General features: G+C 50.8%; 1 protein-coding gene across 9 annotated transcripts in view; it reads left to right on the forward strand.

The window, feature by feature from the left end:
- Positions 1 to 24507, forward strand: part of NRP2 (neuropilin 2) — a 90607-nt gene that overhangs the window by 57259 nt on the left and 8841 nt on the right. For 4 of the 9 annotated variants that reach the window (XM_069781659.1, XM_069781658.1, XM_069781663.1 and 1 more), the window contains 3 exons: positions 7832 to 8094; positions 10015 to 10111; positions 12592 to 12633. In XM_069781659.1, coding sequence (XP_069637760.1) covers positions 7832 to 8094; positions 10015 to 10111; positions 12592 to 12633 — 402 coding nt within the window. Of the gene's footprint in view, positions 1 to 7831; positions 8095 to 10014; positions 10112 to 12591; positions 12634 to 18736; positions 21634 to 24507 lie in introns of those variants that run through there. The other 5 variants (XM_069781660.1, XM_069781664.1, XM_069781665.1 and 2 more) reach the window with 4 other exon arrangements.

A 24507-nucleotide genomic window follows, 5' to 3' on the forward strand; every position in this document is an offset into this window, starting at 1 on the left:
CAGGCACAGGCTGAGGGATGGTTGGTGGTGGTGCCATGGGATCAGCCTCCTGGCTGGGTCGGGCAGGAACGCACCCTCCACGCAGCGTGGGACTGCGGAGGGGCGGGCATGCAAAGGCATCGCTGCTGCGCCTCACTTTGGTCCTGCTCTTAGAAATTAAGGAGACATGACACCAAAGAAAACAACTATTTGCTTTTTTTCCTCCCCGCACAGCTTTTAAAAGCAACTCGAGAAACATGAAAAAGAGGCGATGCCAGCCCCTCGGCAGGGACAGAATCGAAGCATTGTTTGGTTCACACTCCCCCATTCTTCCCGTGCCTTTCCCTCGCGCTCCCTCCAGCACTTTGTTTCTACTTAGAAAATTCATCCTCAGACTCCAGGGAGCGGGGAATGAAAAGCCCTTGTTCGGGGTGGTCCCTCCTTGTGAATTCCCCACCCTGGGGTGAGCAGTTGGGTGAAGGAGAGCAGCTGTGCTTGGTTTAGGGGCAGGCCAAAAGCTAACGGGAACTCAAAACCGCTGGAGCCCAATTTACTCTGATTTAAAGGTGCTGGCTCAGGCTAGAGGCCGTGGCTGTTCCACAGTAGCAAGGAAATGTGCTGTGCCTTTAAGAGCCATGTGGGATGTGTTTCTGTTTCTTCTGCAAATGGCAAAAAACCAAAAATTAAAATTAAAAGGGAAAAAAATAATAATGAAAGGAAGAGCCCTGGCTCAGTCTGCATGAGAGAGAGGGGGAAGGAAGTGACCATGGTGAAATATCCTCTGTGAGGCACTTGATTAGAAAAGTCTGCTGAGAGACGGGCCTGAATTCCTCAGATATCTCCCGATTTCATTTTATGTGCTGCATGCAATTCCTCCTCATCTTTGGCGCGGAGAACTTCTCGAGACTGACAAGACACCCACTGCTCTCATTCCACTATTTTTATTTCCAAGATACTCTTTCAGGCAGCTCTATGTTTCTTTTTTTAGCCCTGTGTTCCTTGGGCTCTTCGCACCATGGATTAGCTCCACGTCCTCTCCTGCAGGCTCCTGTTACATGTTTGCAGACCCCATTGGTAAAAGTGGATCCAAAGTGCCCAACTCAGCAGAAACCCAGCATGGTTCCAGCTGTTACCCTGCCCTTTGCAAGCCTAGAAAATACTGTTGCTACCTTTTCCATTCCCCGCAAGAGACTGTGAGGATTTTTCCCCTCTATGGATTTTCAGATGCTTCCCATCTGTAGAAGGATTCCCCTTAGCTGCACCTAACAAGCTTCAAGAAGCAACAAGTTCAGCTTTCAATGAAGTTTCATCCCCCCTCCTGCTACGTGCAATGGCAATATGCCATTGGTGTCAAGATAGAGGTCTTAAGACCTGAAAATAAATCTGAGTTTGTAAGTTGGGAACCTCAACTCTTCACTGTCTTTGAATTTCACCAGGGTCTTGATCCCAAAGGGTATGAAGATCCTGGGTCGTATCCTTAGCTGGTAGGTGAGGTTGCATTGCTCTCAGTGATGCTACGCTAATAAGCCAACACTGAAAAACTGGAATTGGTGTGTTTGGCCCATTTTTTTCCCCTCCCCTTTTCTTGCAGTCATTAAGTAAATAACCTTGTGGTCCTAGAAGAGCACTGTGGGGTCTGCACCTCTACCACATGCTGCTTCTCATTTGGGTGAGCACAGCACTAGGGTCAGAGCCCCAGCAGCATTGTGAACACTGTGTTGTTTGGATGTTGGCAGCTGTACATGCACGCAGAAAAGGAAGCGATTTTAACCTTGCAGCTCTCCTGACCACGTAGCTCTTAGGCTGGGCTGCAAAAACCCACTGAGAGCTTCTGTTGTGGGCCACAGCCCCGCTGGCTTTGAGGGTCAGGAATGCTGCTCATTCGGGTTGCAGGCGCTGCAGGGAGAGGTTTATTTGTTTCAAAGCGTTTCCAGCAGAGGAATGTTTGTAGTGCTCTGAAGTTTCATAAGATCTTATTTTTTAAGGAAAACAAATGTTGAGCTGTTTTTAAGCTGATGGTGATCCTTTACCATGCCTGTGTTTTTCCCATGGGATCTTTAAAAGGGAAAGTTTCATATTTTTCCTGCAATCCATGAGAACTTCTGCCTGAAGGCCTTGATCCTACTCTGTCCAAACCAGCAGAAAGGTTTTCATGGTGTTAATGGAGCAGGGCTGGACTCAACTAGGTCTGCATTTACTCTCATGAGACTTACTCCCAGGGCTTGTGCCCTGGGGACACATTTTGACCTCTAGGATCAACCCGGTCCCCTTTGAAGTAGGAGGGAGTTTTGCATGTGGGGTGGTGTGAAAGTCAAGCACTTCTGTGCCATGGGTGAGCAGCTGCACACTGTGGGAAGGAGGCCGCATACCCGGCTCTGTCTATCCCTGCTCTGCCCACATGTGGTGCAGGTTGCCTCTCAGCAAAGCTGTACATGGCTCTCTGGACCCTCGTTTGCACAGTGAGGAGAGCAAACCCTAAAAAGTCATTCATGCCTTGGCTGCCCGCAGCATGGTGGAGCTGGGATGCCCCAGTACCCAGATCACGGGAGGTTTGCTGAGCATCGGCTGGGCTGCGCGAGTGCCCCAGCCGCAGGCTAGGGCCAGGCTGTCCTCATGCCTGTACTGTCTTTCATGAGAGAAGGGGCATGGCCACGGTCTGTCCCTGCATTGCCAGCAAAGCTCCTGCTCGCTTGGGCTGGGCTGGAAGCAGAGGAGAAGAAACCATTCCTCCGGGGCTCACCCATTTCTTCGCTGCTTGCCCGAGTCCTTAGTCACTTTTTGGACCCATGCACCAGTGACACACACTGCCTATAAAACCGGGCTGGAATGCTCTCTGGAAAGCAAGACACTGTCTCTCAAATCTTAGTGCGTGCATCACTCCATCGCTTCGCAGCAGTGACTTAGCAGCCTGTGAGTCACAGAGCCCGATTCAGGAACGCGTGCGTGCGCGCGAGCAATCCGCAGTGTGCAGCCTGTGTGGTGGAAGTGCCGGCTCGGTTAATGCCTCTCGTTGTGCACGCACAGACGCCGGGCGCGGGTGGGTCTGCACACACCTTTTCATGTAGGGGCATGCAGGGTGCCTGCCAGGCTAGTGGTGGACGCAGCACGGTGGCAATCGGCTCACTTAGCATAAATGTCAGGCTCTAATTGGCATTTGGTTTGTCAGGGACGCTGTGCCCTCCCTGCGCTCCCGGGGGGGGAGGCAGTAGGACTTACAATTGTGCCGCGCTGTTGAGGACGTGAGGCTTAATTAAGAGAGAGGATGTAATGGCCTGTCCATTAGAAAGGCTCCAGAGAGCAGGCGGAGGGCTTGGTTCTGGGCCGGTGTGGGGTTTTATGCCTTTTCACGGACTGATTTAGAGACTGAAATGGCAAGGACTTGGCAGGCTAATTAACACATAATCAAAATTGAGGGGATTTTCCAGCAGACACAGTGATCTAGTTAATATAAATATTAGTTTTACGGAGGATTGATTTCCTTTCGTAAATGAAAGTCTGTCACTGAGGAGAGGCCTGTCACTGAAATAACGGCGGCAGCCTTTTGAGGTGAATTTGCATGATTTGCCAAAAAAATTAAAAATATATTAACTATCCAATTTCAATCTGCATATCCATGCAGCTGCCATCCCCCTGCTACCAGAGCACCCTGCAGTTGTCAGGGTATCTGAGCTGATCCACTCCCTGGAAAAGGCAAGGGCTGATGCAACCTCCAGTTCACATGCCCCAGAAGAATGGCAGGATTAGGCCCCGCTGGGACGTCCCCTTGGCCCTGACACAGCATGATCAGGGTGGCATTTGGGGCTGTGCAGGCAGCAGGCAGGGCCTGGAGCAGAGGTGTCACCTATGGGATTTGGCAGACAAGAGGTGGCTGCCAGTGGGCTGCAGCGCTGCCACTAAAACACACCGTGAAACAAGCTCTGCAATGAAGAAGCGTGCGGTGACCTTTGGAGGGACATAAGGCAATTCAGCGTGGGTCCTCCGTAGGAGCAGCAGCTGTAATTCAACAATATCCAGCAAGGGGGAAATGCAGAGGGAATCTGAAATCTCAGTAATTGCTTGTGTACATCCTGCCCCACATGTTTTGCTGGAAAACCTCCAGATGTGCTGCTGAGACTGATGAGGGAAGGTGCTTTTCTTGGGAGAGGGGGTAAGACGTGCAGGACCCAAGCACAGGCAGGCTGACCTTGCAGAGGGGGTGGCTGCCGTGACTCGTGCTTGCAGCCTGACCCAAACCGCGAGGCTTCATCCCCTGCTGCCCCTAATGTCCTCTCAGATGGCTTGCTAGCAGGAGGGGACAGGCACGCCAAGAGGAAACCGTGTTGGCCAGATGGTTTGTTTGCAGGGCCCGGCTGGTGATTTATCCGGGACTCACTGCCGCGCACATACAAGCGACTCTGCCGTCGTCTGGCTGGGGATGGTTGCATGTTCACGCTCCTCTGGCTCCCCTACATCCAGATGATCCCATAAATCTTCCATGAGATTTATGCCGTAGCATCGGTTGCAAAAACAGCGGTAGGTTAAAATGCCTGAGCAGGTTTGTCCTGCCTTTTTTGAGCCGGTGCTTTGAACTACGAGTGCCAGTTCGGTGGGGGATGTAGCTGCTGTGTTAGCTGGAATAGAGGCTGCAAAGCAAAGTTCTGGGAAAGAGATTAAAATGCATTTCTGAGCCTGGAAGGATTGATCAGCTCATCATTGCAAGGCTCCCTTCAAGTGTTTTAGCAGGGGAAATCAGCCTTTCAGGTGCTTTCTGTGCCAAAGGCTTCCATTTACTGTATCAAACAGAGCGACTACTGGAACCACCGGGCTCCCACATGCTGTTCCAACAATTAGCTCCACAGTGCCCTTGTTCAGTCAGTCTCAGCAAATTTGTGGGGCTTTTCAGAAGGTCCAGCTAGCCATTAGAGTGATCCAGCCATTTCATCTTCAAATGACACAGAAAGTCGTGTCTGCTTGCACTCAGCTCTCCGCTCCAGAAGCTGGTACCAGGAGCGGGAGCACATGGTGCCCAAACCCACTGTTACTTGCAGGGGAGCAGCTGGGTTCATCAGCCGAAGACCAAGCCTCCCCGCAGCCCTTGGGACTGCCAAGTAGGTCCTGGAGAGCTCTGTGGGCCCCAGCAAGTGCTGGGCGGGGAGCACAGGAGATGCAGGGCTTGGGAGGGCTCCTGTGGCTCTGAAAGAGCCTGTGTGGTTGAGGGGAGCATTGGTTTTGGCTGCAGTTTAGGAGTTTATTTGATTTCACAGCCTGATAGGAATGGGAACAAACAGGAGGTCGGTATCTCCCCTGGTGGGAGGGATGTGACTCAGAGGCACACAGGCTCTTCTGCTGAAGTAGCAGAGGCAGCGACGCTGGGTACCACCAGCTCCCAGTGAGGGGTGGGGATCGTGAGGGATGTCCAGCTGCACAATGAACATAGTCCCCTGTGGTCAGCTGTGGGCTTCGGGTGGATCCAAGGATGGCTCGCATCCCTGCGCTCACTCAGGCTGCCTAGATACTGGCACCAAAGGTCGGTCCTGAACTTTGAGGATCTGGATTTGATCATTCTTGAGCCTGACTGGTGCTTTTATTAAAGATTTGCCTGTGAGACCATTTCAGCTGTGAGATAATTGTATGATCGCAGTCTGATTTGCTCTTCCACCTTGTTTGTTGTTGCTGCTTTTTTCTTGTTGTTGTTGCTTTTTTCTTTGAAGAGGCTTGTAGTGAATTACAAAAAGAGGATTTTAATTCAGGAGACCTTGATGACTTATTATGCCTTATCACTCCTTAGGCATGGAGTACAGCTTGTTCTTTTCTTTTTTTTTATTATTTCCTCCACTTGTTTATTTCCCACATCTCCTCCTCCACCACTACCACTCTGAGGTAAATCACAAGAACACTCCTCCATTAGAGAACGGCATGGTACCTTTTCAAGTGATTCACTTGAGCAGGAGTGGGCAAACATGCTTTCATCTTTTTTTCTGCTACTGTTTGTTGGCATGAAGTGCCAAGTGGCCCAAGTACATTTCATAGGTGCTGGAAAATATTGCTGGAAAATGTTGCACTTTCTTTATGTGGCCGGTCAGGGACAGATTTGTCCTTCACGCAGCAAAATCAGTGAAAGTTCATATGGAGTGGATACGCTTTTGAAATATTTTGATCATACATCCCAGGAGTAGAGTGATGGCAAATCTTTCCACTGTCTTGTCCTATATTTATTTTAGAAAGCTGTGTAGCTCACGGTGGTTGGTTTCAGCCCAGCTCTCTGGCAGTGACAAACTTCGGGCAGGGCCAGTGGCTGTGCAGCCACTGATACATCTCCCTTGGGCTGGGATGTCACCGGATTGCTGAGCGGCAACGACGTCAGCCGCTCTTTTCTGGGTGGGACCTGTCTTTTGATGCTCAGGAACTGGGATCTAAGTTCAGGTCTCTCTGGTTTAAGTTTTGGAGATGTTTTGGGTGCACTTTGCAAGCATTCTCAGTGCAGACGCTGCTTTCCTGCCATTGCTGTGGGCACTGAAGCCGTAGAAGGAGCAGGGCAAGCAGGAGGCAAGCTGCTGCTCAGAGCTTTGCCTGTCAAGCGCAGCGGGCTAAGATGTGGGGAAAGGAAGCGACAGAGCCTGAGCTGTGGTCCTGGGGCAGAGGTAACCCCCCTGGGCTGCAGGAGGGCTTGCACATGCTTGCATGAAGCATCAGTGACACTTGCCCACTGTGTAGCAAGAGCAAGCATGTTCATCCCTCTGTTGCGTGAAACGCAAAATACGGCAATGTTTGTCATTGGCCTGTCTGTGTCACCTTGTACTGCAGGCACTGCAGTCAGAGCAACCCAAGGGACTCTGTCCTGCCATTGGTCTTGATGCGGGGGACACGTAAGGATCTGATCAGCTACACGCTTGGCTTTCAGTCTGTGCTAAGGGAATTCAGGCATCCAAGCTGCAAATGGGAAACTCCTTGAGGAGGCTTCTCATCAGAGAGGGCTGGAAACCACTGATTCCAGACCAAATCAGCCATGCCCGGGGATTTGTATCCGTGGGCTTTTGCTGCTGTTGGTATTCAGATCAAGTATTTCCAATTCCAGTCTCAGCCTTGAACTTCTCCTGGGATATCAAACATACTGAATCTCCTCCCTGAGGACTGACAAAAAGCATGGCTCAATATAAATGTAATATTAAAGCAAGTGAATCCCCTGCTGTATGTATTTCAGCTACCTTCAAATTTGCAACTACCCGGTTATCACCTGTGCATACTTCACTCACTGGGACCACGTTCTTCCTCTGAGCTGTGCTTTAGGGGCTGTTTTGCTGCATTACAGAAAAACTGAGAGCCAGGCTTTCATTTTGTCATGCGTATCCTCAAAACAAAATTGTCAGCTAGATCCTGATTGTGGAGTATTTACTGCTGGGGATGAAAAGAGGCAGGATGAACACAGCTTGAGATCCCCATCCCAAGATGAGTCTTCAACACCAGCGGTTAGAAAAACCCACCTCAGGCTTGTTCGCTGAGCAAGCTCCCAGCAGAATAAACACGCCCCCACCCCCGCAATGTCATTATCGTGGCGTCACTGCTTCTGACAATAACTGCTCTTTAACTTCTCCTAATTATGTCGATCTTCAGCTTACCGCTTTCTGGTTTTGCTGTCGGTCTCCTACCAAACAGTGGTGGCTGGCGAGGGAAGCGTGCTCCTCGACGCCCTGCCCAGGGCGCAGCGGCGGCATGGCTTGCTGTGCACACGGAGGGTGCCGGTGCGAGACACCCACTCCTGCGGGCGTGGGTGTGGGAGCCTGCCCGGCACTGCCAAAGCCACCTGGCAGGAGGCGAGACGCTTGTTGCAAGTGGCCACAGAAAATAATGTATCGGTGTTTTCCTCTTTGAATAGATGGCAAGAATTACCTGCAGCTGCAGAGCAGCGGAAGGAGGGAAGGCCAGCGAGCCCGGCTTATCAGCCCCACCATCTATCTGCCCCAGAGCGCTGTCTGCATGGTCTTCCAATACCAGGCCTGGGGCAGCAACGGGGTGATGCTGCGGGTCTGGCGGGAAGCCAGCCAGGAGCACAAGGCACTGTGGGTCATCATGGAGGACCAAGGGGAGGAGTGGAGGGAAGGTCGCGTCATCTTGCCGAGCTACGACATGGAGTACCGGGTAAGATGCTCGGGGAAGGTGTGCTGGATCGGGCCGGCATCTTTATTTCAGTGTTTCAGAGCCAGGTCCCATTCATCATTAGGGAATGTGACTGTTTTCATTGTGTTTCTCGAGTTACCATAGTAACTAAACGACACTGTTTGTTATTCAGAAAGTGCCTGTCTTCTGCACAGACTTGGGCCTTTGTTCAGCCTGTTGCCTTTTACGTTCCTCCAATCTCCCACTTTGCAAATATTTTCCCTTTTTTTTTTTTTTTTCATTTTGTTTTGTGCATTTTTCCCCCCACAACTGATGGTCATTAGATAGTCTGACCAGAGGCAGGCAGGCAGCTCTGGGGAGCAAACCCAAACCCTGCAGCCAGGAGAAGTGGGAAGCTGGGAGGGGGCACAGCCAGCTTTTAAAGGTAGGCAGCAAACAGCCCTTCTTCAGGCTGGGCTGCAAGTGCTAACAGGGAGAAAGAAGAGGGAACGAAGGTTTGTTGTGAATCCACTTGTTGGATACCTTAGACCAGAGCAGAGGGCTGGGTGCAGCGCTGTGGGATGAAGGCCCTGTCCCCCTGTCAGATTAGTGGAGGCGGGAGGGATGAGCTGGAGGGAGCCATGCTGCTCGCTGCAGCCGCCTGAGCCCCTCTGGCACGGCCATGCCAGCACCCCGCGGCGAGGCTGCTGCTTCCAGGAGTGCCTTTGGCGTGGTTAGCCCTTCCGGGCAGTGTGCCATTTGCCAGGGAGCCAGGGCTACTGTTGTCACTTGTTAAGGAGCATCAGCATGGAGTCCAGCACCCTCCAAAGCGGAAGGAAACATGTACTTTCAGGCTTCAGGCAGCACTTCGATGACCACCCTGGCAGGGAGCCTTGCTCCAGCCTGCTCCCAGCCCCGACCCTGACCTGGGGAGCTGCTGCTCTCAGGTTACTGACCCCTCCAAACTGCTGCCTCCCACGTGGGTTGATGGCCTGAGCTTGGGACCAACAGCTCTGACACTCTGTCCCTGCTCAGTCAGATGCCCAGCCCTTTAGGGAGGTGTCCTTGTGGGCAAGCATGGGTCCCGGCTGCCCAGGCACCCCAGATGAAAGGGGGCACCTAAAATAGGGAGAGGAGGTTTGTGAAATACATATCCCTAGGAAATTATTTGGACCCTCGAGAGCAGGCAGGGAGATATAAAGCAGAAGCTTTGCTCTGGAGCTGCATGACTAGTTTGCATGCATGTGTTTGGCTTTTAATAAAATGCCAGTAAACACAATATGCCTACAGATAAGAATGATGGGCACTGGCTGACTACTTTATGTGTTAAATGTGAATATACCGGCATTAGCTAAATAATGGCATCATTATGTAAATAATGCAAGTCTCTCCACTCAGCAGTTCTTAGAGCTAACGACTCTATTTATTTTTATAAATATATTTTGCCTGTGATTAAGTAGGAATAAATTGACCCTTCTCCTCTAACATTTCAATACTTCTTATGTAATGTTGATGGGAACAGCACTTTACAGTTAATGTAGCTGTGCATTTTGTGTCCTTCCCTTCCTTTTTCTGATCATAGCCCAGTTAATACCACGGGCCAAATCTGCTGCTGCTGTAAGTCAGTGTTATGCCACTTGCATAATTTGAGCAAGGGCTGGGGGGTGGGCTCCAATGCAGAACGTTGGTTCACGGAGTCTTTATTCCGTGCGAGAGGCATTTCATTGAACAAATTGCAAGCCAAGTGCTGCCAGGCCAGGTAATGATCTTTCTGCCGAACCTGGGGCAGCTTTCACTGGGGAAGGGGTGGCAGAGGCAGGGCAAGGAAACAGGACTAGTCTCAGGTCACCTGCAGGTGTGCAGGGAAAGCCAGGAGCAGATTTCCTGCCCTTTCCCTCAGGAACAGCAGCCACTCTCTGTCTCCCAGCTTAGCATTGACATTTCTGTCCTGATTTCTCACAGATTGTGTTTGAGGGATTTATACGCAATGGCCACTCGGGAGAGCTCGCCCTCGATGACATCCGGCTAGGCACAGACATCCCGCTGGAGAACTGCATGGGTACGTGCCAGGTCTGGCCATGGGGGCCAGGGGTGGTGGGGGTGGTCAGCTGGGGCTGGAGACCTTTCACTCGCAGGCTGCCAGTGGGCCACTTCTCCCCTGCTTGAGTTACTGGGAGTTTCTGGATGTCAGCTGGGACTTTCCTTGTCCATGAAAGAAATGAGGGGGAGTCAGTCTCTGGGGGATGGGGGCTCTGGCTGCTTTGGTGTGAGAGGCAGGAAGCACATGTCTCTGCCGCGCAAAGCTGAAAGAGCAGCCGAGGGTTACCGAGGACTCTTCTATGTGATAAGGACATACACCAAATTTAAAAGGAAAGTGCTGGACAAAAGAAACCAGCTGTCAGTCAGTATTACACACTTAGAGGCGCCGATGAGTTCAAAAGGAGTCTTCTCTAATAAGAAATAAAATAGCAGAGGGGTTTTACAGCAATGTTAACAGAATAACAAAAGAAATTTTTGTCCTAGAATTCACCATTCCCCAAACCAGGCCAAAAGCCAGGTGGATTCATTCAATGTGAAAGACAGAGAGGACTTTAAAAAAAAAAAGAGAGCAAAAAAAGTGTATTTTAGCAGTTTGATGGTGGAGCCATTGCCCTGCCCTGCTCCTCTAGCTGGTGTATCCGCACATGCACTCTGATAACTCTGGTCGCCATCTAGCTTGGTTGTAGATTTAGAGCCATCCCAGCTGAACGTGGGACCAGTAATATTCAATTAGTGGGATCTGTGCTGGGAGCTGCCCACAGTAGGAAGGCCCTGCTCTTCTGCATGCCCTGGGAGAGGTGTGTTTCACTGTTAAACACCTGCAAAGTGTCTGACCCATCCTGAAGTCGGTGTTAAAAGTCAGGAAGAGCAGAGCCTCTCTCCCCTTTGGGCTTTGAAAGGCCCCATTCAGTGAAGCTGCTCTCCTCGCCCCCACCAAGGGAGGGGAGGATTCTGGTGCCTCCTAACCCAAGCGGGACAGATGCTCTCTTCCAAGGGGTGTATCTCGGGGGATGAGGCACAGGACAAATTGTGCCTAGGAAGGGCTGGTTGCGTCGCTTGCCGCCCTGTGCAGGCAGGTGATGGTGAAGATGGTGCAAGAACCAGCATTAATAATAGAACAGAGGGCCAGGACTGCCCCAGAGATGCACTTGAGCGCCGTTGGTCCCAGTTTCTTTGATGCTTTGAAATCTGCTGGTCTCCCATCTGCCAAAAGAGCTAATACTCCATATGTCAAATTCCCTGTATTTAAGGCTTGACAGTGGTGTTTTAATCCCTTGCCTTCTATGGCATTAAAAAGAAGCAAGACTGATGATTAACATTAATAGCATTTCCTATCTAACTTCTTTTGAGCTCAGCAATTCACCTAGCTCCAGTGTTACTGTATCTTGGGCCTCATGAACCTAAAACTTAGTATTTCAGACAAAAACATTAATAAATTATAATGTTTCAAGTGTTGCCAGCCATAAAAATAACACCAAACTGCTACACAAAATTATTTGACCCATTCTAGGAAGTTGAATGGGAATCTTAAAACCAATAACGACAGTTTGTTTCAGATCATTTCTAACCAAGGGCTCCCACTGCAAACTTTAACATAACTCATAGGTCATTTCTGATGTCACCAAAATAATAATGAAATGGTAGAGATACAGTGCTGCTCTCTCCCTGTCAGAGCCATGAGAATAGCTGACTCCAGCACAGGCTACTGTTTTTTCAAATGTAATCCTGGGAAGTAATCTGATTCCTTTTTAGCGTGAAAGAACACTAATAAGTCACAATAATTTTTTCCTTTGACAAATGTGTCATTCACATTCTGAACTTGAGTGATGATTTCATAGCGCTCAGTAGAGCCAGAGTCTGCTTCTGTGACTCACAGGCATAATGCAGAAGTAATCTAAAAATAATCAGAAGTCTATTACTTCTGCCAGAAGGTAATCAGTAATAAGTACCGATTATTGCTTTTCAGATCCAGTAATTTGTAACAGATTACTTCTTCAAAGTATCTTGAGAAAAGAAAAAAAATCACTTACCTTTGTTTCTTATCACTGTGAGATGGAGAGGAGCATGGCATCGATGCCCAGATGTTGCCACACAGTTCCCATGTGAATAACGATGCCAGAGCTGAGCCAGAAACCAAACTGCTCTTGCAAATTTTAGGGAGTTTCACAGTTTCATGACTGGGCCAGGTGGGGCTTTGTCTTTGGATGACTCAGGCCAGCCAGCTGAATCCAAATGACCCTCAACCTCGGACATATTTTTCTCTGAAGTCTGTGTCTGAGTTGAAGCTTATTGTGTCTGGTCAGTCCCCAGCTGAGGCAGGTTTCTCCCTGTCCTGGGGAGGTTGGCTGGCATCCTGTGCTGTTCCCAGCGAGTGGCTTCTGTGGGGCAGAGCTGCACGCCTGCTCCACTTGGCTGCTGCAAATCAACAGTGACATGAACTGTGGCCTTGTGTGTAATATTCCCTTCTCTAATACTAGTTTTTGGTTTTTTCCTTTGCAGAACCCATCACAGCTTTCCCAGGTGAGAACTTCTACTTTCCAGGTAAAACTGCACTTCTCTCAGTGGTTTCTTTCAGCTGGCATGGGCTATTACATTGAAGGAAAGCGATGTGCGTGCTTGTACAAACAGCAAATGTTCTGAGCAGTGAAATGGCAAGTGTGCGCTAAACCTCCCCTGCCGCAGCAGCAGGAGGTGGCACCCTCTGACTCCTGCTAGGTGACAGGGAGCAGGCAAACAGACAAGTCCTGCTGTCTTGGGACTGAATAGCATTAGGAAACCTGCCATCATGAGGCATTCGCCCTCCTGAAGAGCAGCTGACCCCAAAATGGGAAGGCTGAGGAATAAAGGATAATTATCAACAGACTTAAACGAAAAACCAGTAGCCGATTAAAAGTGAAATGAGGTGTCAGTGACTTAAGTTAGTGGGGGGGGGGGCTGTTTATAGATGCTCTGGCAGTGGTGGTGTTCGAGCTGCTGGGGAAGGAGGGTGGGGCTGGTCTGCTTGGAAGGGGAAGGGAGTTGGGAGGTAGAAGTGGGAGAGCAAACTGCCATGAGGAGCTCTGAAGGTGACAGTCAATAAAAGGAAAACAAGGTGAAATAGTGCATTTAATAGCTTAATACTAGCCTGGAGGGTAGAAACCGGTATTTCTCTGATCAAACCTACAGAGTAAGAGAAAAGGTGAGGAACTCAGAAAAACTGCCTAGCTCTTTGAGCAGTCAGTGGGGATGCTGTTTGTCTTGCTCTGGGGTGGGAAAAGCTGTCTGCTTTTGTGGGGAAGATCAGTTTAGTCTGTCTGTGTTTTGATTTTGGATTTTGTTTTCCTGCCTGCCTCTTCAGGAATGCATCTGGGGGTTGTGTTGTGATGAAGAGCAAACTTGGGGCTCCCCTTAACTTTGAAGGTTGTTTTGTCAGTTCAGTCAATGCACCCTTTGCTTTCACTTGGACATGATGTCCATACTCTTCCCATCCCCTACTCTGCTGGTGGGCTGTAAGATATGGCTGGGCTCTACCCTAGAAGCAGCTACGTTTCTGTGCAGGGCAAAGCTGTCTCTGGTGGGTACGTGCGTTGGAAGATGTGGCAGTAAAGGAAAAGTAGACACCAAGACTGAAGTCACGTGCACGACTCCGTCCCTGGGGTGTGACGCAGGCTGTCGAGCGTTACCAATGGGAGGGACATGCACAGGGCATAACACCATATTTTACAGTCATACCCATACTGTAACAACTAGGAATTTGGGTTTGCTTGTTTTTATCTTGCTTATTTATCTGCTACTCAGGCTTGTGGTGTCACTGAAAAGCTGCTGCAATATTCTCAGCTGACAGTTAAAGCCTCACAACCCTTCCTTACTTACACCATCACTCCATGTTCTCCTGGGCCTGGGCTGGTACCTATTTTGCAGACACCATCCTTGTCTTCTGGGGCTTGTAACATGTGTGTCATCTTCAGTTTGAACCTCCTTCTGGGTCCTCACACCAAGTCTACCCAAAGTCCTGCTAACTCATGTTGTTTTCCTCTTCACCCCATGCCTTGCTGCCTGTATGCCTCCGTTTCTCCATCGTATTCCCCAGGGCACACTGGCTGGGTAGGGACAGCATTTGGTGTGCCCAGCACAGTGAGGTGCCTGAGCACCACAGGCAGGTGCTGTTGCAGGCACACCTCCCCTTCACACAGGAGCTCGCCAGCTTATGCCAGTGGGCTCCTGCCCATTGCTAGCTCCTTCAAGGACATCCTAGCACTGGTCACAATAGGTGAGCAACTGCAGCAAAATGTCGAAAAGGTTTCCCTGGCTGATGGGCAGGAATAGATGAGACAGAGGGATGAAGTGACCAGGGAAAGAGCAAAATGCAGAGGGAAAATATGAAGAAGTGAAGATGAAGATCGTAGACTGCAAGGCAGTAATTAAAATGAGGGAGACAGAGACACCCAACAGAAGGAGAGGGTAAAAGGAGGGGAAGAAGTCCCTAGCTGGAGAAAAGAAGAGAGACAGAGAGGAAAGACTGTGCAGGAAGTATTGAGATGTTCTGTAGCCCCCACTCTTGCAATTACCTGATGAGCTGAAAAAGTCAGATGCCATTAAAAATAATAGCAAATCCTTCCTCTCCTGACTTGGGAGCAAAGCTGAAAACATGCACCTTCCAGGATCACAAGGCAAATAATAAGAGAATTGTGTGGGTGGAATATCTTTCAGCTGGTGGGTCGGGATCGTACAAGACCAGTCAAGTGTGCTTAAACTGTGCTGCATTTGAGAGTTGATGCATCTCACCCTTAAAGAAAAGGTATAACAAGTAACTCGAAGCAAGGAGTTAGATAAATACCAGGTTAAAAATAAGAGACTTATTCCAAAGAGCGTGGAGACAAACCATGGGGAGAATTTGCCTTTGGGACTGGTGGATTCTCCCACACCAGGTATCCTGAAATCAAGACAGGGTTATCTTCCTGGAGAAATGAAAGGTAGCAGTTAAGAGGTTGAGGCTGACACTGGTTCTGTGGCATTCAGATTAAATGAAGGTAATACTTGCTTTCATCTGTGCCATCTATGAAAAGTCCAGCTGTGTTGCTTGTCCACAGTCGTTAATGTCAGTGATTTCAGAGAGGAATACGAGCTGTGACAAAGCAGTGGCAGAGCAAGGCAGGCAGCCCTCTAGGAGGCTCTCTGGAAAGGATTTTCTCCTTTTTTTTCCCCAGATGACATTTGCTCTTGCTTCTTTTGGGTTTTGATTTCTGCTGCACAGCTCTAGAACTGGTCCCTGTAGAGTCTTCCCTGTTGGGAAGAGGAGGGGGCTGTACCTGGCCAGGTTGGAGGTGTGAGCGCAGCAGCACACCCACATTAAATCATCCACTCTGTAGGGATTAAATCAGATTTCCATTGACCGGTGTCCTAAGCCGTGCATAAACACAGCACCCACAAACTTGACAGCAACAGCGGGAGGCGTTCCTTTATTAAGACAAGAGCCCTAGTGAATAAATGAGGAAGGGCAAGTGTGTGTGTGTGTGTGTGGCAGAAGGCAAAGGGGAGTGGAAAAATTATTAAGTTAAGAAGATGGATTTTTTTCTTCCATCTCCCTGAGCAGAGAACTTTTCCACTGATATAAGAGAAAACTTCCAGAGAGCAGCAGAGCCAGTAAAAACAGAGCAGATAACATCAGCGCTGTGTGCTGAGTGGATGGGCAGCTATATTTAGTGGCTGACAGTGTAAGGAAGAACAATCATTAATGTTGGGAATTGGCTTCGTTAGGGCTTAGAGACAACTGAGTGTGATTCCTTAATGACTTCAGTTGCTAAATGAACTCTCCAGACTTCTGCTATCTCCTCAGCAGGGCTGCGAGGTGCGGAAACAGGGCTGAGGAGGGGCTCTGCACCACCCCTCATACTTGCAGCCCTGGCTGCTGCATGGGGACATCTGGAGCAGGTCAGAGCCAAGCAGAAGTTGTACTGAACCCACAGCTGCCTCAAGGTCCCCCAGGGATCCCTCCCACAAGCAGGATCATCTGGGGCGCATCACGCTGCTTCCCTCCATCCCCAGGCAGGCACAGGGCAGAGGTGTGTGGGGAAGGGGCTCCTCTATGGCCAGACCCACCCTTTGTATTCCCAGCCCTGCACCAGGCAATGTACAGCCGTCGGGAGGCTGTGCAAACCTTCCTTCCCTCTGTTTTTCAGAGGAGAGCACTGCTCGCCCGCAAGCTCGGGAGCTGTCAGCATCCCTGACACCTGCCCCCCTCTCCCCACCCCAGTTTCCACCAGCAGGGCCCAGTGCATATCAGTGGTGTGAGAGGCTGTTTGCCTGTAAACCTCTTGCTGGAGGAAGGCGCTATGTAAGCAGAGGCTGTCACCGAGCGTAAACACAAGTGGCCTCTGCACAGCGAGCAGACCTGCGATCTTCCCGGGGGTCAGGCCCACGCCCCGGTGCTGTCAGGCACAGGCGAAGTGTTGCTGATCCGTTGGGGATGTCGGTGGGCCGCATGTGGGTCTGAAGCAGCTTGGCCAGCTGGATCTGCAGTGAGAGGCAGCAACGGGCTCTCAGTGAAGCTCAGGGCGGTGTTGAACATGCTCACCCCGGCGGGGGGCTGGTGGCGGTCCCCGCGAGGTGTCCCACACTGCCACCCCCTGTGCAGTGCAGCGCTCAGGGAGGCTCAGGGATGTGCTGCTTTCATTCCCCTGTGCCCGGGTGGCCGGTGAAGGTAGAGGAGGAGGTCGGAGGGCTGCCTGCTCCGTGCCTTTGCCACCCCCAACACACAGCCCAGCCTGTACTCCCCTTCCCCAGGTGCCGTCAGGGGGCAGGAGGGATGGGGCCACCCCCATTCCTGGCGGCAAGGGGTGGCTGGGGTGAGATGCAGCGAGGGCGGCGCATCTGGCAGGTAAACTTCTCCTGAGACATCCGAATTTCTTGCCTATAATGACAAATATGTGGGTGGTTCCCAGCCTCCTGCTCTGTAAAAGCAGGGTTTGTCTTGCCTGTGTGGCTTTTCTTCTTGCTTTTGAGGGTTTTTTTTGTTGTAGCTATGCATCTGGGTGCAGTGTTCATTCTTATTTTTACTCCCTGTGCCTGGGTTTTAGGGGATGGGGAAGGGAGGAAAGCCTTGTGACTGGCGGAGGAACCATCATTTTGCCTCATCTTCTGTGCCACCAGCAGCAGAAAAGCCATCACCATCCCAAATTTGCCAGCGAGTGGCTCAGCTGGTAGGGCATTGTTTGGAGGGGAGGGTGGAGGCCATGCTGAGAGATGCCCTTGCTGCTAGCAAAGTCGGGTGCATCCTGCACAGTTTTGTTTTTTCCCCTTGGCATCCTCCGAGCCTACTCAGGAAACCAAGCTGGCGTATGGTTAGCGCAGAGCTCAACAATAAGCTGACACCAACCCACAGGAGCCCCCAAAATTCTGCTTGCCGGCACCTAACCAGGGGGCTGCCCCCTGCCAGTGGGCCGGGGGCAAGAGAAGAGGGCAAGCAGAGTTGGGGGGGTCGATGTGTCCAGCAGAAGAGCAAATCCTTTGGAGAGTTTCCCCAGGGACTTTGGCCCCCTTGAAGTAGCCAGTAAATAAACATGGTACAAAAGTGCATCTCTCCCAAGTTATTTACAGCTCAACCCTGCAAGCAGAGCTGGGGAAGTGGGAGCAGCGTGTGCAGGTGGAATAGCGCAGAGCCAGTCTCGGCCGTGGGCGTGAGCACAGGCACCGGCGTTCCTCTCCTCGGTGCCTGCCGGAGGCACGTGTGCGTGCATGCTTCTGTGGACTGGCAATGAGGTCCTACGCGCGTCTGATCACCAGATGTGCGCCGAGCTGTCCCAGGATGACCGGGGAAGGGAGAGCAGGGCTTTGCAGCCATGCCCTGCAACATGCTGCAGCTGCAAGAGTAGGAAGGTTAACCGTTGCTGGGCTGAGCATGGGTGCTGCCTGCCCTTGAATTCAAGGGAAGCAGGTGCTTTTCCAGCCCTCCCTAGATGTGTTTGCTTTATCAGCATGAATTCATAGTCCTGGCTTGCTTAAGCTGCAGAGAGCATGAGTTTCTTATGTGAGTGTTGGGTTGAATTTTGCAGCCTGTGCTGTGTAAATAATCGTTGCCGTCCTTTCTCGCTTTAAAAAATAATAAGGAAATCTGTAAGTCTGTGAATGGGGCACCTAGTGAGACCAGATCTGTGTGCAGAGCACTTTCAGAGAGAGATCTTCTTCTCTGTCTTTTCCATAAGAACGACAAATGTTTCTCCCTGTAATTTCTTTCCCAGTCTCCTGTGGTAACTTCCTTGGCCATATGAGATTACGCTTTTCCTCCAATTAGGAACGTGATGTGTTTTGTCACTGCTTGACAACATCTGCCATGTGGAGACAAAACCAGGCGGCTCATCTGGAGAAGGCCAAAAAAAAGAGGGGAAAAAACCATTTGTTGATGCCAGAAATAACAGTAATAATAGCGTGCATATGGAATTTGTATTGCAATCCAGGCAGCCTGATAAATTAAAAGGGAAGAAAAAGGCCCTTGAATATGTGGGCTCAGCAAACGCTAGGCTGTGCTCCCCACCAGGAGCACACGCCGTATCCAGAGGCGGCCCTGGGACCTCATGTTACTCGGTGCTGTACTCTTGAAAGCATGTGTTTCTTTTTGTGCGTCTGCATGCCTCCCACCTAGCAACCCTGTTCTGTGTCTCCTCCCCAGGGGCAACCCTCCTGCCAGGGACCGAGCCCACAGTGGACACGGTGTCAGTGCAGCCCATCCCAGCCTACTGGTATTACGTTATTGCCGCCGGAGGTGCTGTTGTGGTGCTGGTCTCCGTCGCGCTGGCCCTTGTGCTCCACTACCACCGGTTCCGCTATGCGGCCAAGAAGAGCGATCACTCCATCACCTACAAAACCTCCCACTATGCCAACGGGGCCCCTGTGGCCGTGGAGCCCACCCTAACCATAAAACTAGAGCAAGACCCCTGCTCACGCTGCTGAGAGCCGAACAGGAACAAGAGAGCAAACAAAACACAAAACAGACAGACAGACAGAAACTAAGACTTCAAATACGTTGCCTCAGTTTTGCACTTTTTTCCTTACCTAGCATACATGTGAACTCTTAGACATCTCCGTCCCTTCTCCGTCCCCCCAGCCCTCCCCGAATCTTTTACAAACTCTAAACTAATGCTGCATCTTGGATCGCCAGAAGAGACACACCGCCCCTTCACTTCAGAAGTGAACGCTCCCTTTCGATTACTTTTCGAGGACTCTTGGGGTGTCGGGTGGGGTTTTTTTGTTGTGTTTGTTTGTTTGGGGAATATTTTTTTGTTGGTAGGCTTGTTTGGTTTGGGTTTTTTTCTCCGCCCAGTAGGCAACCTGCAAGGAAACTTGATGGTGAGCCTGGAAGCTTGTGTGTGCGGCTCATGCGCGTGTGTGCTAAATCTGTGTATGCGAGTGTGCATGGGAGAACGCGCGTCTGACTGACTGAATGTATATTTAGAAACAGCCCCTTTTTGATTTGCTTGTTGTTGCTTCTACTTGCACAGGGAATGCTTCCCCCCCCCCTTCCCGCCTCCCCTCCGGAAGGTCTGGGACACGTTTATGGTAAATACCCTGATTTGTTTACTTGGGGAAGAGAGCAATGCTTTTTTGTTGCCTTATCTAGCTTTGGCTGGGTTTCTTGTTTGATAGCGTTAATGTCTCGGGTGCAAAATGAGAAGAAGAGGCCAGGCTGGACAGTAGGAATGTCCACCTCACATGGCTAGAAGAATCCAGAGAGGTTCATAGACATCCAAAAAGTAAGATCTCTCCATCTTATTCTTTCTGCAGCCAACATGATAACACAGCCATTGTTTGGAAGTGGGGGAGGGGGGGACCCTCCTCTTCCCCCACCTGCAAGTGAATCTATTTAAAGTTGCCTTATATCAGAGAAGTTCATAATGAATATTTTGTTTGTATTTGTTAAAGCCAGCCTTAGGGTAACACATAGACTTCAGCAGGTCTAAGGTGGATGCTAAATACTGTAGTTTCTTGAGAATTGAAGGTTTATTTATTTTGTAAGTATCCTCGCTCTGGGTGCTGATGCTTTTACTTTTACACGGGGAAGGGGGAGAGGGCTCCTCCTTGTCTTTCTGCTAGAAATGTTCAAGGAACAAGTATAATTCCCCTTTCTGGGTTTTGGGTCTGATTTTTTTCCTCTGCCCAATTCATAGCTGCTGAATCATAAAACTTGCCAGTTGACTTTCTAGAATGTCAATTAGTTTTGTGTTTGCTGATGTTCGGCTTCTTAAAGCATCAGTAACATCTAGCAAGCAAAGCCTAGCAGGCGCACCTGGAGGGCCCGGCTATTGCTGCTGTTTTAACCAGGGAGGTGAGATGGAGCCTCCAACATGCCTCCGACTGTTGAATGGCCCAGCGTATTGTAGTGGAAATGCCTTATATAAATTACTGAATGATGACATGCAAAAGTGGTTTGAATCATTAACTCTAATCTGTTTGCAGGCAAAAAAAGTACCTCCAGTGAGCAAGGTTCTCCATCTTGTTTGTGTTCATTTGTGACAAGTGATCAGATTCCCTCCCCCCTCCTAAACTTGCTAGTGCTCCTCACCCCTCCTTTGCCCATGAATATTGCATAAAATGAATCAAGACGAGCAGCTCTGTTAACTTCCCTGCAGTCTTGAACTTCCTTTTGGTCTGGGGAAAAAGTGGAAACACAAACGGTGCTGTGCGTACGTGGTATTGCCCCTATTGCAGCGGAGCCCTCTCCTCAAGGGGTCTCTGTTGATGGGGGTGTCACTATCCCCTCCCTCCCTGCCTTTATTCATGCAGCCTGTTTCAGCTCCTCATGCTGTTTACTTAACAGATTTCAGCGGGAGCCCCTCAGCTGCAGCAGCAAGTGTCTAAAACGTGCAGGGAACGCAGAAAACCCCAGGGTGATTTGGCATGGTGATCACGTTAGGGGGTGGTGGGTCCTCGGGGCAGCATCCCACCGCAGCCTGGCTCCCGCCAACTTTTTGAGGGTGGCGGAGACGTGCCTGTCCCAGCAGAGCTGGAAGGGACCTGGGGGAGCTCCTGTCACCTTACAGGTGGTGCCACCTAGAAGTCCCTGGAGAGGGGCTTCCAGGGCCGGGGTGCTTTCTTCATGAGCCTCCTTGTTACACAGCACTGGTGTTGCGGTGCATACGGTTTGTGATGTGAAATCCCATCCCCTCTCAGCCAGCTGCAAATTAAAGCCGATGTGAAATATTGGCATGCGCTTGCAGGTCAGCCCAAGCCATGTCAGCAGATGATACCGTCACGTTTCCAAAGTCAGTTCGATCTCCCTAGGTCAGACAATCCCCTCGCTTCGACCAGGTTCACCTCCATGGACTTAGCAAGTGCACATCGGTGTGTCAGAGAGGAGAATGTGGCACCCTGTCTTTCAAACCAAAATCACCAAAGACAAAACAGAACGTCACTTCGAGATTTTTATTCCCAGTTATCCCCCGCTCCTCGAGCCCTGACATCCCCAGCGTTGCCCAGTTGCCTGTGTGTGAAAAATATCTTGTGGAAATTTGAAAATCTTTGAAGATGTATTGTGTGGAATGTAATAAAATGATGATATTTTTATACAAATATCTGGGGTTTTTCTTCCTTCTTCTTTCTTTGCTAATGAGAACGCTGTTGGTTGAAATGAAGCAGTGTTTTAAAACTGCATGTTTTCTTTTGGAGCATCAGGGGTATCTCCTTTAGCAAAGTGAAGCTCCTGTTCTGCTGCGTGCAGACCTAGCTCCCCGGCAGTGCAGCTGGTGTGCGCACCCTGCCTCACTGCACTCAGGATTGGACCATTAATAGCGGCTTTTAGATCCATTACATTTGTACCAGTCCTTAGTGGGAGTTTTGGGCGGCTGGACTGACACTTGGGATTGTGTGGGGATTTTGCTAACACTGCTTAAGTGCTAAATTGCTCAATGTGATTATGCAGAATTTCTCTGGCCGGGGCCCCTGGAGGCAGGACATCTGACTTCCCGGGGCCCTGGGGGCCAGCTCAGCTGCCAGCTCAGCTGAGCTGCGCGCTCTGTCCCCGAGCACAATGAAAACTGGGTAAGCCATTACCAAAATTAATAATGAAAATGGCAATGCATTCCGTGAAATCCTTGCTGGGCCTCTGGATGTCGGGCTGCATAGGAGAGCTGCACGGGAGTGGCCCGGGTGCCACGGCACCAAGGGTTTGGAGAGGTGTGTGTCCCCTGCCTTCCCTCCACCCGAGTCCTCCCAGCTTGTTACAGGGACCTCTGCTGCAGCATTTCTCCTTCCCATCTTCTCTAGGTGCACCTTTCACACCTTCAAAGGAGTCAGCAGCATCACATTTCATGTGAAATATATTTTGCTGCCAGTTTGAGAGGTTTTTCTTCCCCTCCTGCATTTATTTTCCTTCTATCACACTCTTTGTCTTGGCATACAGCTCAGCTTTGCAATGAAACTTCCTGGCTTTACTAGGAATTCAGGCGATCAACAAAAAAATAATTCAAATGTGATCCCTCGCTTTGGCTGTTCAAACACAAGCAAAGCTGAGGACCTGTGCCGTGCTTTTTTTGTGGGTTTTTTTTTTTGCTCTAATTGTACAGCAAAGCCCATACACTTGTAATTTGCATTTTGTACACTTCAGTGACTGTCCAGGCAAAATTCAAAACAAATATGCACATGTGAAAAACAGGGAGGGAGAGACTGGCTGATGGCTTCCCAACAAGGAAGAAAAAAATTCTGTTAAGTAAACGGACAAAAAGGGAGGAATTGTTCAGGGTTTAATTATTCCGCATATGCGCCGCAGCCAGATTGACCGGAGAGTTGGGTGCTGCTCAGGCTGCAGCACATCATAGGGAAGAAAGCAGCTAAAAGTAGCACACTTTGTTTAAGAAAATAGATAAACTTAGTGTGATTTGGATACAACCTCGTCTGCGGGTAACTTCAGGGGTTTAAGAGTCTATTTGAAAAAAGGGGATAAACTTTTTGGGGTAGCAGTAAGGGCTCCATATTTCAGGGAGTGACGTGAAGGGTGGAAGTCTGATGTGTCCTGTGTACCACGAGGAGGGTCCAGATGTGGCTTCCCTGGTTTTATGCACGGTGATGGTGTCGGTCTTTTCATCTCTGCAGTTGCTGCCATGTTGTAGGGAAAGCAACTCCGTGCGGCTGGTGGGAAAGGGCCCATGGGCCCTCTGTGTAAGCGATGGGGCAAAGCCGGTGGCAAACGGGAGTGTGAAAGGGGGAGCGGTGGCCTGGCAAATTAAAGGGTGCCGTGGGAAGGGCTGTGCTGTGCCTTGCCTGGGCAATGTCAGCGTGCCCGAGATGGATGGTCGCTGAGGAGCAGGCTGCAAAGCACAGTGCTCATTCACCCAGCCTGGAGACTGGACGTGGAGCCAGGTCTGCCCGGGCAAGCACCTGCAAGATGGTACTTGGCGCAGGGAACCCAGGGCTGTAAGGGCGAGGTTGGCTTTTTCCTGGGCAGGGTTGAAATGCCTCTGCTGGTGAATGCAATGGAATAAGGTAGAAATCAGATTGTGCACAGGACTGTGTTGAGATTTTTGCCCCTCTAGAAACCCTGTGAAAACCTACTGACTTTCTTGGGGCCGGCCCCAGCTCACCCCGTGTCAGGGCAGCAGTGAGGCGCGCAGACACGAGGCGAGGGCCCCGAGGCGAGCTTGGACAGCCTCTTGGCTTTCCGCCACAGCTCCTCCATCAGTGGCTTTGCCGGCTCTTAGCAGCAGTGACTGCCAGTTTGAGGAATAGTGTCGTTAGCCGTCGCCACTGTAAAACAAACAGCAACAACGGGGAGGGAGATAAACATATCAGGATGCCGCAGAGCTGCCAGCTTCTCCCCCAGCTCCAAGCCCTTGCGCGGCAGCGACGGACTGGCAGCGCTGCCCTTGTGCTGAGGAACTGCTCAGTTTGGGACTGGCGAGCTCCAGCATGGAGCGCCGAACCCGAACGGCGGCTCCTTACCCGGGTAGTCCAGCACTAAGAGAGGGGGAGAGGAAAACCACACTGTATAATGCCACTGTAATGCCGTGCGCACGCACGCACGCACGCCGCCACCACTGTTTCCCTGGCCTGGTGCCGGCGCTGAGGAGAGGTGCAAAAGCAGGACACGCTGGGGAAAGGGTCGGGCTGCAACGGGGGACGTGGCTGCTGCAGGGAGGGTTTGGCAGGGTCCCCGCTTTGGGCAGCCACCTTGGCCATCTGCCATGCGTGCGGCGAGGGCAGGGTGCCACGTGCCGGAGAGCAGCGCCGGGGCTGGAAATAGCTGCCTGCCTCAGTCTGGCTTCACATCTCTGAGCGCTTTCGGTGGGAGTCTTCACCTGCCCAGCCACGCTTCCCCATCTTCTCTGCAGGCGGGAGGCCCAAGGAACGCAGGAGGCTCCTTGGTGCCCCCCAGTTTGAAGCTGGTGCCGCAGTGCGCACCATGCACTGCTGCCGGGCAGCCCCAAGGCAATCTGAGGATAAGGTTCCCGT

Source organism: Haliaeetus albicilla, chromosome 4 (genome assembly GCF_947461875.1).
Source record: "Haliaeetus albicilla chromosome 4, bHalAlb1.1, whole genome shotgun sequence".
Classification (NCBI taxonomy): Eukaryota; Metazoa; Chordata; class Aves; order Accipitriformes; family Accipitridae; genus Haliaeetus; species Haliaeetus albicilla.